We start from the raw sequence: 13,803 nt of genomic DNA, 5'->3' as shown, positions 1-13,803 counted from the left end.
GAGAATTGTGATGAGTTGGATCTTGGGTTGGATTTCTGCTATTGTCTTGGATATCAAGGGTTGACAGATGCCTTTTAAACATGTCGAGGATCTTTGAGGGATCTTCGGGCAGATGTATCTGAAGCATTTGAGGCATCACACTTGAGGTGCCAGGCTCACAAGGTTTCGAGGAACACTTACAACAACAAGGTATGTAGTTCTATCTATTATTCAAGTTAAAATTGTTCCCCCATGTATGCTAGATAGGATCATAGCCTTGGAAATCAACTTTCCATGATAATTAGACAAACATAGATCCAAGGTTATTAGGGTTGCATGTACACTTAGGAAGTGTTAGAATGCTCAAAACCCAACAGTGGTATTAGAGCCTAGGCTTGTTTGTTTGTTATTTGTGCTAGATAGTTGAAAAAATTCGATATTTGTGCAATCTGACCGATGAACTCGCTGAGTCCATAGGGGGACTCGCCGATTTCATGTGAATCTTCAACCTACTCGACAAGTAGGTTCATGTACTCGGCGAGTAGGAGCCTTAGATTGCAGTTTTTCGACTTTAGTTGCTGGAAATGGACTAGAAACATTACCCTAAACTGTTTTGGTACTTGAAAACCTATTTTAGATGGTGAAATGTCTTTGCTAATCCATTTACAACAACAAATTATCAAAATTACAAAGTTTTAAATGTAATTTTTGACTCATGAAAGTGTTTATATTCATGTTCTTGATCTTATGACGTTTAGATGATCATAGGAATTATTTGTAACCTATGTTGTAGATTAATTCATGATCATTATGTGTTTTAATGGAGTCCATAACTTGTCCTCAAGTTATGGAAAACCAAAAGTCACTTGCTTTAAAACCATTAAAAGAACACATGGGTTATAAAAATGAAGAGTCTTCATTTTTAATACCCTAATAAACTCATAAGTTACAAGAAATGAAAAGTTTTGAAAGTTTACAAAACTTACCCTCAAGTTTTGGAACAAGTAAAGTTTTGATTAAAAATTTAGTTCCAACCCTTAGAATTTTAAAAGTTAAAATTCAACCCTTATACTTATAATATTATAATTTAATAATATATATATATATATATATGTATGTATGTATGTATGTATGTATGTATAAGATCAGAGTTGTCTTACTGCTAGTACGCCTCATTCACGAAGCCGGTCTATAAGGTGGGTATAAGGTTGTTTCCTATAAAATGGCAACTTAATGGGTGTCCACTGTCACCCACCACTTGCTTAACTGGTGGAGGGTCGTTAGCCGAACAGGTAAGACAAGGACTTATAAATTCACATTAAAAGTATGATGAATATTATAAAGTAACTAAACGTTTTATTAAATTCCCAATCTTAGTTACTTTAGGAAAAATGTGAATAAGGTGCTAATCCATGAAATTACACTTTACACTTTGTCTAAGTCGTTAGTGGAGCGTGTGTGGTTAACCGGCATACTAAATTGGACATAACAAGGTAGGTAAAGGGTGGCTTAATACTTATCATAGTATCGATGGAGCGTGTGTGGCTAACCGGCACATCGATTGAGGGGTAATTTATTAAGGGTACCAAGTAATTTGCATGATTACTTCACACCTCGTTTTGTGATCCTCAGCATCCCAGTGACAAAACTTGGATGGCACACTTGAGATTGAAACATGCCTTTGAAAAGTTCATTGAATCTAAAAAGAATCTAGGAGTTTCTTAGAACCAAATTAAATATTTTTTAATATTTCGACTTTGGTGGAAATTGGTGAATCATCATTCACCTACCTTTCGAATATGTTATTACTTAGATTACGACATACCTCTTCAAAGTATAATATATTATGATTGGGTCCTAGCCTTAATACTACATTTGGGTGTTTTATTAAGGACTATCTCTATTTCTAAACTAAACTTTTCTTCTTTTCAGATGTCTGCAAACACTGCTGCTTCTGGCTCTAATCCTAATGGCTCCTTTTCTCTTATGAACTTGTGTGGGAAAGTCACTTTTGATGGATCCAACTTAATGAATGGATCAGAAACATCCGAATGATTACCCGCTACGAGGACAAAGAATATTTCCTCGATAAGGAGCTTAAGGAGATTGATGAGACAGTTGCTACTCCTCAAGAGATCGCTGACTTTAGGGCACATGAAAGGGATGCCACCAAGGTGGCATGCATCATGATGGCCACTATGACAGCCGATCTCCAAAAGTCCTACGAGGACTACTACCCTTTTAAAATGCACCAAGATTTGATGGAAAGATATCATCAAAGTGCACGACAAGAGAGGTATGAAATCATCTCCTCCATGATAACAACCCGAATGAAGGATGGAGAACCCATCACGGGCCACATGCAGAAAATGCAACGATTTATGGACCGCTTGCTGAAGCTTAATGTGAACTTACCTGAGGAGCTAGCAATAAATATTATTTTGCACTCGTTACCTTCAAGTTATGATCAATTCCGCATGACATACCACATGAACAAGGAAGAGGTCACTCTCAGCAAACTTCAAGGACTCTTAAAGACCACGGAAAGTGGTCTTAAGGGTAAGGTGGTTGTTACTACTCCTACTCCTACCAACTCCGCCCCTATCTTGGGAATCGGGAAAGGATGAGGGAAGAAGAGAAAGAGTTCTTCAAAGGGTACCAAGGTTAGGACCCTTGATGGCTCTTCTTCAAGTGGAACCAAGAAAGGTTTGATCACTCCTTCTTTTGACCCAAAGGAGGCTAAATGCTTCTATTGCCATGAAAAGGCACATTAGAAGCGGAACTGCCCAAAGTACCAGCAAGATGTGAAGGATGGGAAAGTTAAACCCAACCATGCAGGTATTTACACTATCTTATCTAATAACCCACCCTATTCTAACTCATGGGTCCTTGATACCGATTGTGGTATTCATATCTGTTTTGATTTGCAGGGACTAAGAAGAAGTGAGAATGTGGAGCAAGGAAGAATAAACTTGATCATGGGAAACAGGAAAGCTTCACCTATCACCAAGATTGGAGTTTATACTTTATCGCTAAGTAGTGGGTTTAGTTTAGATTTGAATAAATGTTGTTATTCGCCAAAAATGGAAAGAAATATTATTTCCCTTCATGCATTGTATAAACAAGGTTTCACCTTTTCATTTGATAATGAAGTTGGTTCGATTAATGCTTTCTTTAATAATGTTCTTTATTTTAAAGCAGTACCTTGTGATGGCGTGTATGAAACTGTATATGTGGTTGATAACTTATGAAATAATGTATTATGTGTTGATTCTGTTAATAATAATAACTTAGATAAAGCATCACTATGGCATTGTCGTCTTGGACATATAAGCAAGAAACGCATAGGCCAACTCCAAAAGGATGGAGTCTTGGAGTCATTTGACCTAAAGTCTGATGATAGTTGCGAATCATGCTTACTTGGAAAAATGACAAAGTCACCCTTCACAGGTTCTTGTGAAAAGGGTGAAGGTTTGTTGGATCTTGTGCACACGGATGTGTGTGGACCATTCAAACATGCCACAAGGGATGCTAATCGTTATTATTTGACTTTTACTGATGATTACAGTAGATATGGATATGTCTACTTAATCAAGCATAAGTCAGAGACTTTCGAAAGGTTTAAGGAATTTAAACAGGAAGTCGAGAATCAATTGGGCAGGAACATTAAGATGCTTCGATCCGATCGAGGTGGTGAGTATCTTAGTTCAGAGTTCCTCAACTATCTTAGGGAATGTGGGATTGTCTCACAATTGACACCTCCCAGGACACCACAGTTGAATGGTGTGGCTGAGAGGCATAATCGAACCTTGTTGGATATGGTTCGTTCTGTGATGAGTCGAGCTTCGATACCAATGTCATTATGGGGGTATGCCTTAGAGACTGCCGCCCATATTCTTAATCTAGTACCTACAAAGAAAGTTGCCAAAACTCCTCACGAGATGTGGACTGGTAAAGTACCTAAACTAGACCACATTAAGATTTGGGGCTGCGAGGCTTGTGTGAGGTGCGAGTCTCATGATAAGCTAGAACCCCGAAGCGAGAGGTGTATTTTCATCAGCTACCCACAAAGATCCTTTGGTTAACTCGTCTACATACCTAGTGATAATGTGGTCTTTGTAGCAAGAATAGGAGTCTTTCGAGAGAGAGAATTTATAAGCCAAGGAGACAGTGGGAGGAAAATTGACCTTGAAGAACTTCAAGAGTCAAGCGGTGAAGGAACTTCAAACCCTAGCCCTCATCTTGAGGAGGAAACTCCTGTTGAGCCAATTGATGAGTCTGTACCTCTGAGGCGTTCGACGAGAGTTAGGAATGCACCTGAGCTTTACTGTGGTTTCCATATTACTGCGAAAGGTGAGACACTTATTAGTGATGAGACACTAGTAGGTCTGGATGAACCTAACAGCTACACGGAAGCCATGGCAGGCCCTGAGTCTGCTAAATGGAAAGAGGCTATGGATATCGAGATACAATCCATGTATGACAATCAAGTTTGGAACCTCGTTGAGAATGTACCAGGTCGTAAGACTGTAGGGTGCAAATGGATCTTCAAGAAGAAGACCGACATGGATGGTAATGTACACACTTATAAGGCTCGACTGGTTGCAAAGGGCTTCTCTCAAATTCCTAGAGTGGATTATGATGAGACTTTTTCTCCAGTAGCCAAGATTAAGTCTATTAGGGTTATGTTAGCCATAGCTGCATTTCATGACTATGAAATTTGGCAAATGGATGTCAAAACCGCTTTCCTTAATGGAAAGTTGACGGAAGATGTTTACATGAGTCAGCCAGTAGGTTTTGCCAGCAACGAGTACCCTAATAGAGTGTGTACGCTTGAGAAATCCATTTATGGATTAAAGCAAGCAACTCGCAGATGGAATCTTTGCTTTGATGAAAAGGTCAAGGAATTTGGCTTTTCTAGGAGTGAAGATGAATCTTGTGTTTATGTCAAGGCTAGTGGGAGTATAGTTAGCTTCTTGGTATTCTATGTGGATGACATACTACTCATAGGAAATGACATCCCAGCTCTGCAGGAAGTTAAGTCCTGGCTTGGGAAGTGTTTCTCTATGAAGGACCTAGGAGAAGCTGCCTATATTCTAGGGATAAGGATTTTGAGAAACCGGAGTAAAAGACTAATTGGACTTAGTTAAAGTGCATACTTGGACAAGGTGTTGAAGAGATTCAGCATGCAGAACTCCAAGAAAGGAGAGTTACCCATCCAGAGTAACGCCAGACTGAGTAAGACACAAAGCCCAAGTACCGAGGCTGAGATAGCAGAAATTAGCCAAGCACCTTATGCTTCAGCAGTAGGCTCGATCATGTATGCTATGACGTGTACTCGACCTGATGTAGCTTTTGCCTTGAGCATGGTTAGCAGGTATCAGGGGAATCCTGGCAAGGCACACTGGACTGCGGTAAAGAATATCCTCAAGTACCTACGGAGGACTAAGGACTGGGTCCTTACCCTCGGTGGGAGTGATGACTTGAGAGTTGTAGGATCTAGTGATGCTAGCTTCCAAACTGATAGGGATAATTTCCGCTCTTAGTCGGGCTGGGTCTTTACCTTAAACGGAGGAGCAATCACTTGGAAGAGTTCCAAGCAGGAGACATTGGTTGATTCCACTTGTGAATCAGAGTATATAGCAGCGAGCGAGGCAGCAAACGAGGCAATATAAAGAACTTCATTGGAGACCTTGGAGTTGTACCAGCTATAAAGGAGCCCATGGAAATTTTCTATGATAGTGAAAGTGATGTTGCCTTAGCCAAGGAACCAAGGGATCACGGGAGATCCAGCCACATCGACAGAAAATATCATTTTATCAGACATCGCATAGAAGAAGGAATCCTCGTGGCAAAGAGGGTATCATCGGATGAGAACCCAGCAGATCCCCTCACGAAGGGACTGAGTAGGGTTAAGCATCTCCAGCATGCTCGGAGCATAGGGCTGAAGGATGATATGAGTGTTAGTAGTTAGATAAATCATGAAATTTGTAAAGTGTAATTGACATTTCACTACTAGAAAAACAGCCTTTTGCGCGCTCATTGCGCGTCGTAAAAGGCTCAGACGACGCGCAAATGTGCGTCAAGGAAGGCCCTGTCATAAAGAGAGACGACGCGTTTTTGCTTGTCGTCTATAGACGACACGCATTTACGACGCTCATTTACGACGCGTAATTACGACGCACGTTTACGACACGCAATGCGTATCAAGGAAAGCCCTGTCATAAAGGAAGACGACACGCATTCACATGTCGTAACCTTACGACGCGCGTGTTAATGACACGCAATGCGTATCAAGAGAGCCCCTGTCAAGAAAGGCCATGTCATAAATGAAGCCAACACACATTTTTGTGTATCATAATTTTAAATGTTTAAAAAAATATTGTTTATAAATTTACTTATTTTCAAATTAAATTTGTATTTAATATTTCATAATAGAAAATAAAATATCATATGCAAAAAATATAATCCATTGCATAAATTTAATTTCATACAAATAATCGTTCCATGGAAAGATAAAACAAATCAATAGAAGTTGTAACAAAGATTTACAAACGAATTAGATACAAAAAATACAATTCATTGCCCCTTTTCTTATTCAAGATCAACCTACAAGTAGCTAACTAATCTGTACAAATTCACCCTTGTTTCTAATCATTTTCTTGAATACTTTACAAACATAATTCATCCATAGTACCTGAACTATAGTTGTAGCTTTGTTTCTTCTTCTTCTGAACTCATCTCTTTCAACCATTGCTCTAAGCCTAGTCTGAATAGATACAATAGCTCCTTGTCAGTTATGTGAAAAATACAACCGGAGAGTGGCCTACCTTCATAATAGCAACAACTAACAAAGCAGGAATGAAAGAGAAGGCAATACTCACAACAATAGCTGCAGTGAATGCATCTAGGTCCTACAAGATCATACAAATCACTATTTAAATACACATTACATATAAAGGTGTCAATATTCTGATTGCATGTACTTAATATATAAAGACTCCAACAATAAATAGATATGTTATGTTACCCTAATATATAAAGACTCCAATTCAAATAGGAATATATGCCCCAGGATTTGCATTTGCATGACTATCAAAAAGAGAATTGGTTTGTAGAGGAAAGGGATGCATGATTAACAGCAACACATAAAGGTTTAGGAGCATAGATATGTCAACCTGTCATGTGTCAACAACCATTAAACCACCTTAACAACCAACAAAACATTTGGATTTGACAAAAAATAAAATGACCAGATCAAATCAAACATGTGGGTATAATTGTGTTATACGGTATAGTTCGTATAGACCGATACTGCATGTTTGCTTGTCTCCAATTTTCTTGAATATCGCAGAAAGTTCTTGCTACCATGCCATGCCAACACAAGAATACAAATATGAATTTATTTAAATCTTTCCTACACAATTGTATTTTCATTTTACTTATCTTACACAATTCTACTATAAGTTTTATTCCTACTTCTACTTTCCCAAACATAGTATTGTACTGAAAAAAAAAATCTTATTAGGGGATGGAACTGACTTTCAATTGGGCATCTTCAGAATGTGTAGCAAGCATTGGATAATTAGCCATGGAATCACCCCAACGAGTTTCACCAACAGGGCCAGCAGGGGTCAACATTCTGGCAGCAGCCAATGTCTAACAATGTTCATAAAACAATTACAACTAATACATAATAAATAAGATGTTGATAATGCATAATATTAAAGAGATAATAGAATAGGTGCATACCTGAAGATTAAGATCGATGTAGGCAAGGATTATGGGTTGGGGTTCCATGTCAATTGGGACCATGGAAAGATGACCATTTATTACTGTCCCACGAAGCTTTACAAGCTCATGAAGAACCGTTTTCACCATCCACAAAGGCTTGTCATCCGCTCCCGCTCTATAATATTAATATTAACAATAAACCCCAATTAAATCAATCTACTTTAGTAATTAATATATCAACATGCTCATTTACTCACTCTCTCTCTCTCTCTCCATCTCTCTCTCTCTCTCTCCATCTCTCTCTCTACCAATAAGGGCAACGTACTTATATCTTTTACACCATAGTAAAAAAATAAATTAAATTCCTATTGTGTGTAAAAGAATGTACTTAAAGGTTGCTTGCTATTATGGGTTTAGTTACAAGTTAGTTGTGATTATGGCTAACAAAATGTAAGTGCATCATTACAGTAGGTAGTCGTAGAAGATAAACTACATTAATGTGTATATTATTGTGTATAAGGAATAAAGTATGTATGTTTGATCAAAATGTAAGTGCATCAATGAGTCGGTTAATCTCAGACTTAAGGTTCATATTTTCATTAGGCAATGCAAGAATTGATCAAATAAGAGCTAGTCTGGGGATATCTGACTCACAGAGAACTCCAATGGTAACTTTTAATTGCAGAATTTTTTTTTTTAAAATATAAACATTGATTCTAAGATTGCTGAATTATAAATTATTATTCTTTGTGTTAAAAAGCCCGGAGAAGCTCTAAAGGACTTCTATAAGCGGACAAACAGTTACTGGCAAATGGCAGCATATGAACATACTGCTCACATCGGAAAGGTTTACTTTCACCACTTTATCGATTTACCTGTAGTGAATAGCCATTAATTACACAATTAATACTTTTTTTCTTTTCAGTAAATCTTCTTTGACTTGTTTTTTTGATTGCAGGAACTCCGGAAGGATGGTTTTGATCTTGCTGAAACTCGGTTCAAGGAGCTTAAGCCAATTCTTGTGCACAAACTGCTCAATGGATAGTAAAGAAATAACTCAATGAGTTGACCATAATAACAACTAACAACCAATGATACTTTATATCTAATCAATCAAAGTAGGACCATAATTGTTAAGACAAATTAACATGTTGTTTATGAAATAGCTAGAAGATTGGTATGTATACCTCTAAAAAATCTCCACAATAAATAATATGAACTTTTGAAGCTTCTCTTTTCCATGTTTTCTTACCAGTTCACTCACAAAGTCCATTGTTGCGGTCCTAGGACTGTATAGGTCTTCAATAATATCTGCAGAAAATTATGGGAAGTATGGTTGATATATATATATATATATATATATATATATATATATATATATATATATATATATATATATATATATATATCATGATGGGTGAACCGATTGAACATATGCAATGTATGGACACAGATGAGTAACAGATGATACAGCTGCATGTTCAGTAAAGATCGCATGTTGTCCAAACATATAACTAAGGGCAAAATTGTCATTCTTAAAATAGACATGAAATATAGCAGACTCATTTGGGAACTTTAACACTTGTATTTTATTCAACCATGTTTACATTTTTGTTAAGTATAAAGCGCATGACTATATTGTAATTGATACAGTAATAAAATATTCAACAGAAAAGCAAAATATCACTGTGATATTTTTGGCAGGGTATTTTAGTGAAGGGGTATTTTAGTACTTTTGACATTATGGTAGGTTTTTTATGTAAGTTGTAGACATGGTTAGTGGGACAACACCTGTGTGAGTTCGGTATTTGGGAGAGGTTCCTCTTCATAATCACAAGGCTGATAGCTCATGGATTCATTCCATTTTCCTGTCATTAATACTTTAGGTTCCTTTGAATTGTATACATATCCATACACTTCATATCATCCAGCACTGCACATGAATTAAAAAACAAAGAAAGTAAATTTATATACAATGTAAAAAAATTGAAGTTTACTTTTGTGTATTTAAAAATCATGCACCCGAACCAACTATGTTCTTCCAAATATTAAATTGATGACTTTTGTTGGAGGGGGTACTGATTCTAGAATTAATCCATCTTTCTTTAGCTTCAAACGAGTTCTGCAATTATAACAACATATATCATCTATATTTTTTATATTTAAAAAAAACATGATAGAGTTAGTTATTTACCTTCCAAGAGGATAGACATCAAAAGAGTTACCAAGATACTTGGTCTTCACCTTTGAAGTTATATCATATTCAAAATGCTCATTTTCAGCATGTGCATCACTTATTGGAGGGTGATGACTCACCTAATATTTTACATTAAAGTATTATCAAATTAATCAACTATTAAAACTATGAAAGATCTTTAAAGTTTTTTTTTATGCTCTGCAATAAATGTAGTGCCACAATGATTAACCATTTCATATGTTTCACCAAGAATTGGATCGAAAGGCTTCCAGGTTTGTTGTAGAGCATAATATACTGATATAAACCATGATGTTGTAATAAAAAAGATTTCATGGTTTTGAAAATTTATATAGAAAGAGGAGTGTATCAGCGTAGTGTGTGTCTATGTGTATAAGGAATTAAGAGTAATGATTCTTACCTGTATATACTAATCGCATGTATGGATCCTCACAATTATCTGCTTGCTCTAAAAGATGGGCGTATTCCATCAACTACAAAAACAATATAAGTCTCTTACTCATTACTAATTTACTATGAACAATTATAAAAGAAGAAGAAGATATAGATTATAGAAACATTTTGGTGTTGGGAAATACCTCTGCCATTTTCTGTAGCATTCTCATGGGTTCAAAAATGAGTACTGGTAAAGTCACCATTGATGTGATATAAACACCTACATACTTCTGCATTCACCTCTAGTAACTATCATGCTCCTGTAAAAGCACAAAAGAAAACAATGAATGACGATAATAGAACATAGATGTTATATGTAATAAGTACCCAAAACAGAGCAAAATGATGAGACTGTGAAAGAAACAGATAAGAGAAATAAGTTAGTGTACCTCTCCCTTCCATCTGCCTCTTTTTGCTTCAACTACAACATCATTATTTTTAGTTATGTCTTATTTGTGTAAGATAAACTTACTTGATCGGTTCCAGAGGGGTAGAAGTGAGTGAGTCGAGTCCGATCGAGTTGGAGTAAGGTGGAGGGGAATTGGATTCGCTGATCAGGTGAGGAATGAGGATACTGAATAAGGAATAAGGAAGGTATTGGATCTGAGCAGAGATTATTCAAGAATAAGTTGGTTCTGAAACCTGGATGAGGCTGGTAAATAACATATTTGAATAGCATTAACTGCACACCATAAACTCTCTCTAGCTCCACCGTCGTTGGTGTAAAGGTGAACGAACCCACGAAACCAGCCTCTATTGTGTGTCGATGAGGGTAGAAACTTAATGAACGAACCTGCAAGAAAACACAATTTTGGTGAGAATCAAGAAAGCACCAGATATCATTCTCAAAGCTCTTTTGCCGGCTGCTATTAATTTGAGAGAAGAAGTGGGAGATAGACAATCCATGTTAAAAGCTTACCTGAAGTGGATTTCAAGACTCTTTCTATGCTAAGTTTTGAGATTATCTCTTAATTTTGCTACCGATTAATCGAATTGATCCCTAGTTTTTTGTTCTGCCTGAAAGTGAACTCTTTTGATACGAAATCAGAACCTACCTCCACCTCCGTGTTGGTTGAATCTTCGAATAACCTGAAAACTGATTCACGATCGACTGTGAGAACGTGGGTGAAGGCGGAGGCCCTAGGGCTTCTTGTTGGAGGCGTTGGACGTGGGTGAAGAGGTGGGTGAATAGAGAGAAAGGATAGAGCTTAGGGTGATTTGAAGAGTTGTAGTCGCATGTGTGTAGAGGTGAGCCTCAGCTCGCTGACGAGGTGAGGTGAGACCGAGGTTGCCGATGAGGCTGATCAGGTCGTTGACTAGAAAGCACTCGTGAGGAATGGAAAATCGTTTTGAATTATAGGGTTTGTAAACGTGGGGAGTCGTTGTAGATGGAGTAGGGTAGAGGTGAAGAGGAGTGAGCGGGGTACTTCAAAATTTTGGGGGATTTTCCCCCTTTAGCTATTAATGAAGGATCAGACTCTCGTTCGTACAACACAGAACGAAGCCAACATAAAACCATGTTTCTGGTGGTGGCGGCTGCTAGGTTTTACAGAGAGAAGGAGGGGGAGAAAATGAAGGTCATCAGCAAGTGGAGAGGAATGAATGAGCGGGTCCTCCAAAATTTTTGGGGATTTTTGTCGATCGATCATTTCCCGCCTAAAAGGCGTGTTTCATTAAAAATTTATAAAGCGACATACTTACATGACGCACATTTTATAAAAGGCGCCCTCCGCATTTCCTTTTTTTTTCTTTTCTAACACTAATTTTAGGGCACGCACAAATGCGTGTCTTCTATCCTTCAAATTTTACAAAACTAACACTAATTTTTAGGGCACCCACAAATGTGCGCCCTCTATTGGCGAGTGTCATTGTTTGTGCGTCATTAAAGTCCAGTTTTCTAGTAGTGTTTGATGATGAATAAAAGTTGTGTTTATTTATGAGTAAAGTGTTACTATCTTTTTTCAATCGTTTACTATAATTTCTTTTGCATGTTTTGACTTCCAGAATAATTATGTTTGGTATATCATATTATTCAAACCTCCATAGTCGGTCATATGTTGGAAGTAGGTATGAATCAAGACTGTCATGATTGGTTGCAGAGGTCTAAGGTGTTGGACATGGCTACAACAATCATGAGTGCTCATAAGTTCTGAGCAATGGACACAACCCACGCTGACTGGAATCACTTCATGGAATTTATCTCGAGTGATCGTGAGACGGTAATATCATATAAGTCTTCAGACCTAGAGATGTGATTTGTTACTTATGATTTGGTTATGCATTGATTGTACGAAAACGCATTGGTAACTCGATGTTATAAAACGTGCTTTTGTGTGTAATTCAATGAGTGGTAGAACGAAGATATGAGTCGAAGTTTATATGTTCCTTCTTGGATTAGAAGCTGATATATGGGCCCCTCGATGATTTTGTTTTGACCTATGTACCGGGCCCGTACAGAACTAAGTTGATGTGTTCAATTAAGTTCTTTGTCAAACAAATTGGAAATCGGGAAACAAACTGTTGGACAATAAGTAAGACATTGTTCCATGTATTTGTCCGGCTGATATCTAGAACAGAGGATTATATGATCACTTATCTTAAATGGCGTACCAACATCTTCTCAGTCCCGAGAGACCTTGAAAGAGCTACGATTGCCGATCGGTTCCTGAAGTATTGCAGTTATAGTTATTAGACTTATCTAAGTGGGAGATTGTTGGATAAGGTGTCTAAGTCCATAACTATTTCTGGTTAATACTTGACCCGACCCGGCATGGTCCATTTGGGTTGCATGGCACCATGCAATTGGATAAACTAATTGAGAGAAATAACACATATGGTTTATTAATATATTATAAGTTCTAATATATTAATAATATTATTTAATTAGTTTTGATCAAGAATTAATTTAGAATTAATTAAGTGATCAAAAGAATAACTAATTAAATATATGGGTAGATTATGTAAATCTTCCATATCTTATATAGTGGCCTAAAAGGCTCCATGGATTATCAAGTTGGGTTCCACCCATAAGGTGCTCCATGGATGCTCCATGGAGTTAACCCATGGATTGAGAAATGAAGAGTCATGTTACATTAGGGTTTTACCTAATGCAACACACTATATAAGGACCATGCCTCTCCCCAAAATCGGCTACACTAGAGAAACAAGAGGGCTTGGCCGATTTTGAGTGTGTTAGAGTATTCTCTCAAGTTTATACTTTTCATTTGGTGTTGTGTGAAGCATTTGAAGCATCACACTTGAGGTGCTAGGCTCACAAGGTTTCAAGGAACACTTACAACAACAAGGTATGTAGTTCTATCTATTATTCAAGTTAAACTTGTTCCCCCATGTATGCTAGATAGGATCATAGCCTTGGAAATCAACTTTGCCTGATAATTAGACAAACATAGATCCAAGGTTATTAGGGTTGCATGTACACT

At 37.3% G+C, this 13,803-nt stretch overlaps 1 protein-coding gene and 1 pseudogene across 4 annotated transcripts; both read right to left on the bottom strand.

Annotated features, from left to right (window-relative positions):
* Window positions 1-607: 607 nt before the first annotated feature.
* On the bottom strand, window positions 608-11,935 carry LOC145009685 (oxysterol-binding protein-related protein 3C-like; annotated as a pseudogene). The gene is made up of 9 exons (XR_013663848.1): window positions 11,419-11,935; window positions 10,753-11,156; window positions 10,507-10,623; window positions 10,334-10,401; window positions 10,106-10,227; window positions 9,908-10,031; window positions 9,500-9,835; window positions 2,570-2,625; window positions 608-633 (listed from the first exon to the last, which is right to left on the bottom strand). The product of XR_013663848.1 is annotated as an oxysterol-binding protein-related protein 3C-like (transcript).
* LOC145012929 (protein MOR1-like) lies at window positions 6,445-9,618 on the bottom strand. 3 transcript variants are annotated; one of them, XR_013664726.1, is made up of 8 exons: window positions 9,505-9,618; window positions 8,901-9,024; window positions 8,589-8,743; window positions 7,732-7,888; window positions 7,522-7,638; window positions 7,010-7,157; window positions 6,864-6,893; window positions 6,445-6,748 (listed from the first exon to the last, which is right to left on the bottom strand). XR_013664726.1 is itself a non-coding variant. In XM_078971723.1 (7 exons), the coding sequence occupies exons 3-7, from the start codon at window positions 8,603-8,605 to the stop codon at window positions 6,599-6,601; spliced, it is 471 nt and encodes a 156-aa protein (XP_078827849.1). In that variant the 5' UTR covers window positions 8,606-8,743; window positions 8,901-9,024; window positions 9,505-9,618; the 3' UTR covers window positions 6,445-6,598. The 3 variants fall into 3 exon arrangements, 2 of the variants coding, with proteins under 2 accessions (XP_078827849.1, XP_078827850.1); XM_078971723.1 differs by lacking the exon at window positions 7,010-7,157; XM_078971724.1 differs by lacking the exons at window positions 6,864-6,893; window positions 7,010-7,157.
* Window positions 11,936-13,803: the final 1,868 nt, after the last annotated feature.

Source organism: Lactuca saligna, chromosome 8 (assembly GCF_052625555.1).
Source record: "Lactuca saligna cultivar CGN05327 chromosome 8, ASM5262555v1, whole genome shotgun sequence".
NCBI classification, from domain to species: Eukaryota; Viridiplantae; Streptophyta; class Magnoliopsida; order Asterales; family Asteraceae; genus Lactuca; species Lactuca saligna.
The sequence above is the reverse complement of the archived record's forward strand: the minus strand, read 5'-3'. Positions and strand labels throughout refer to the sequence as shown.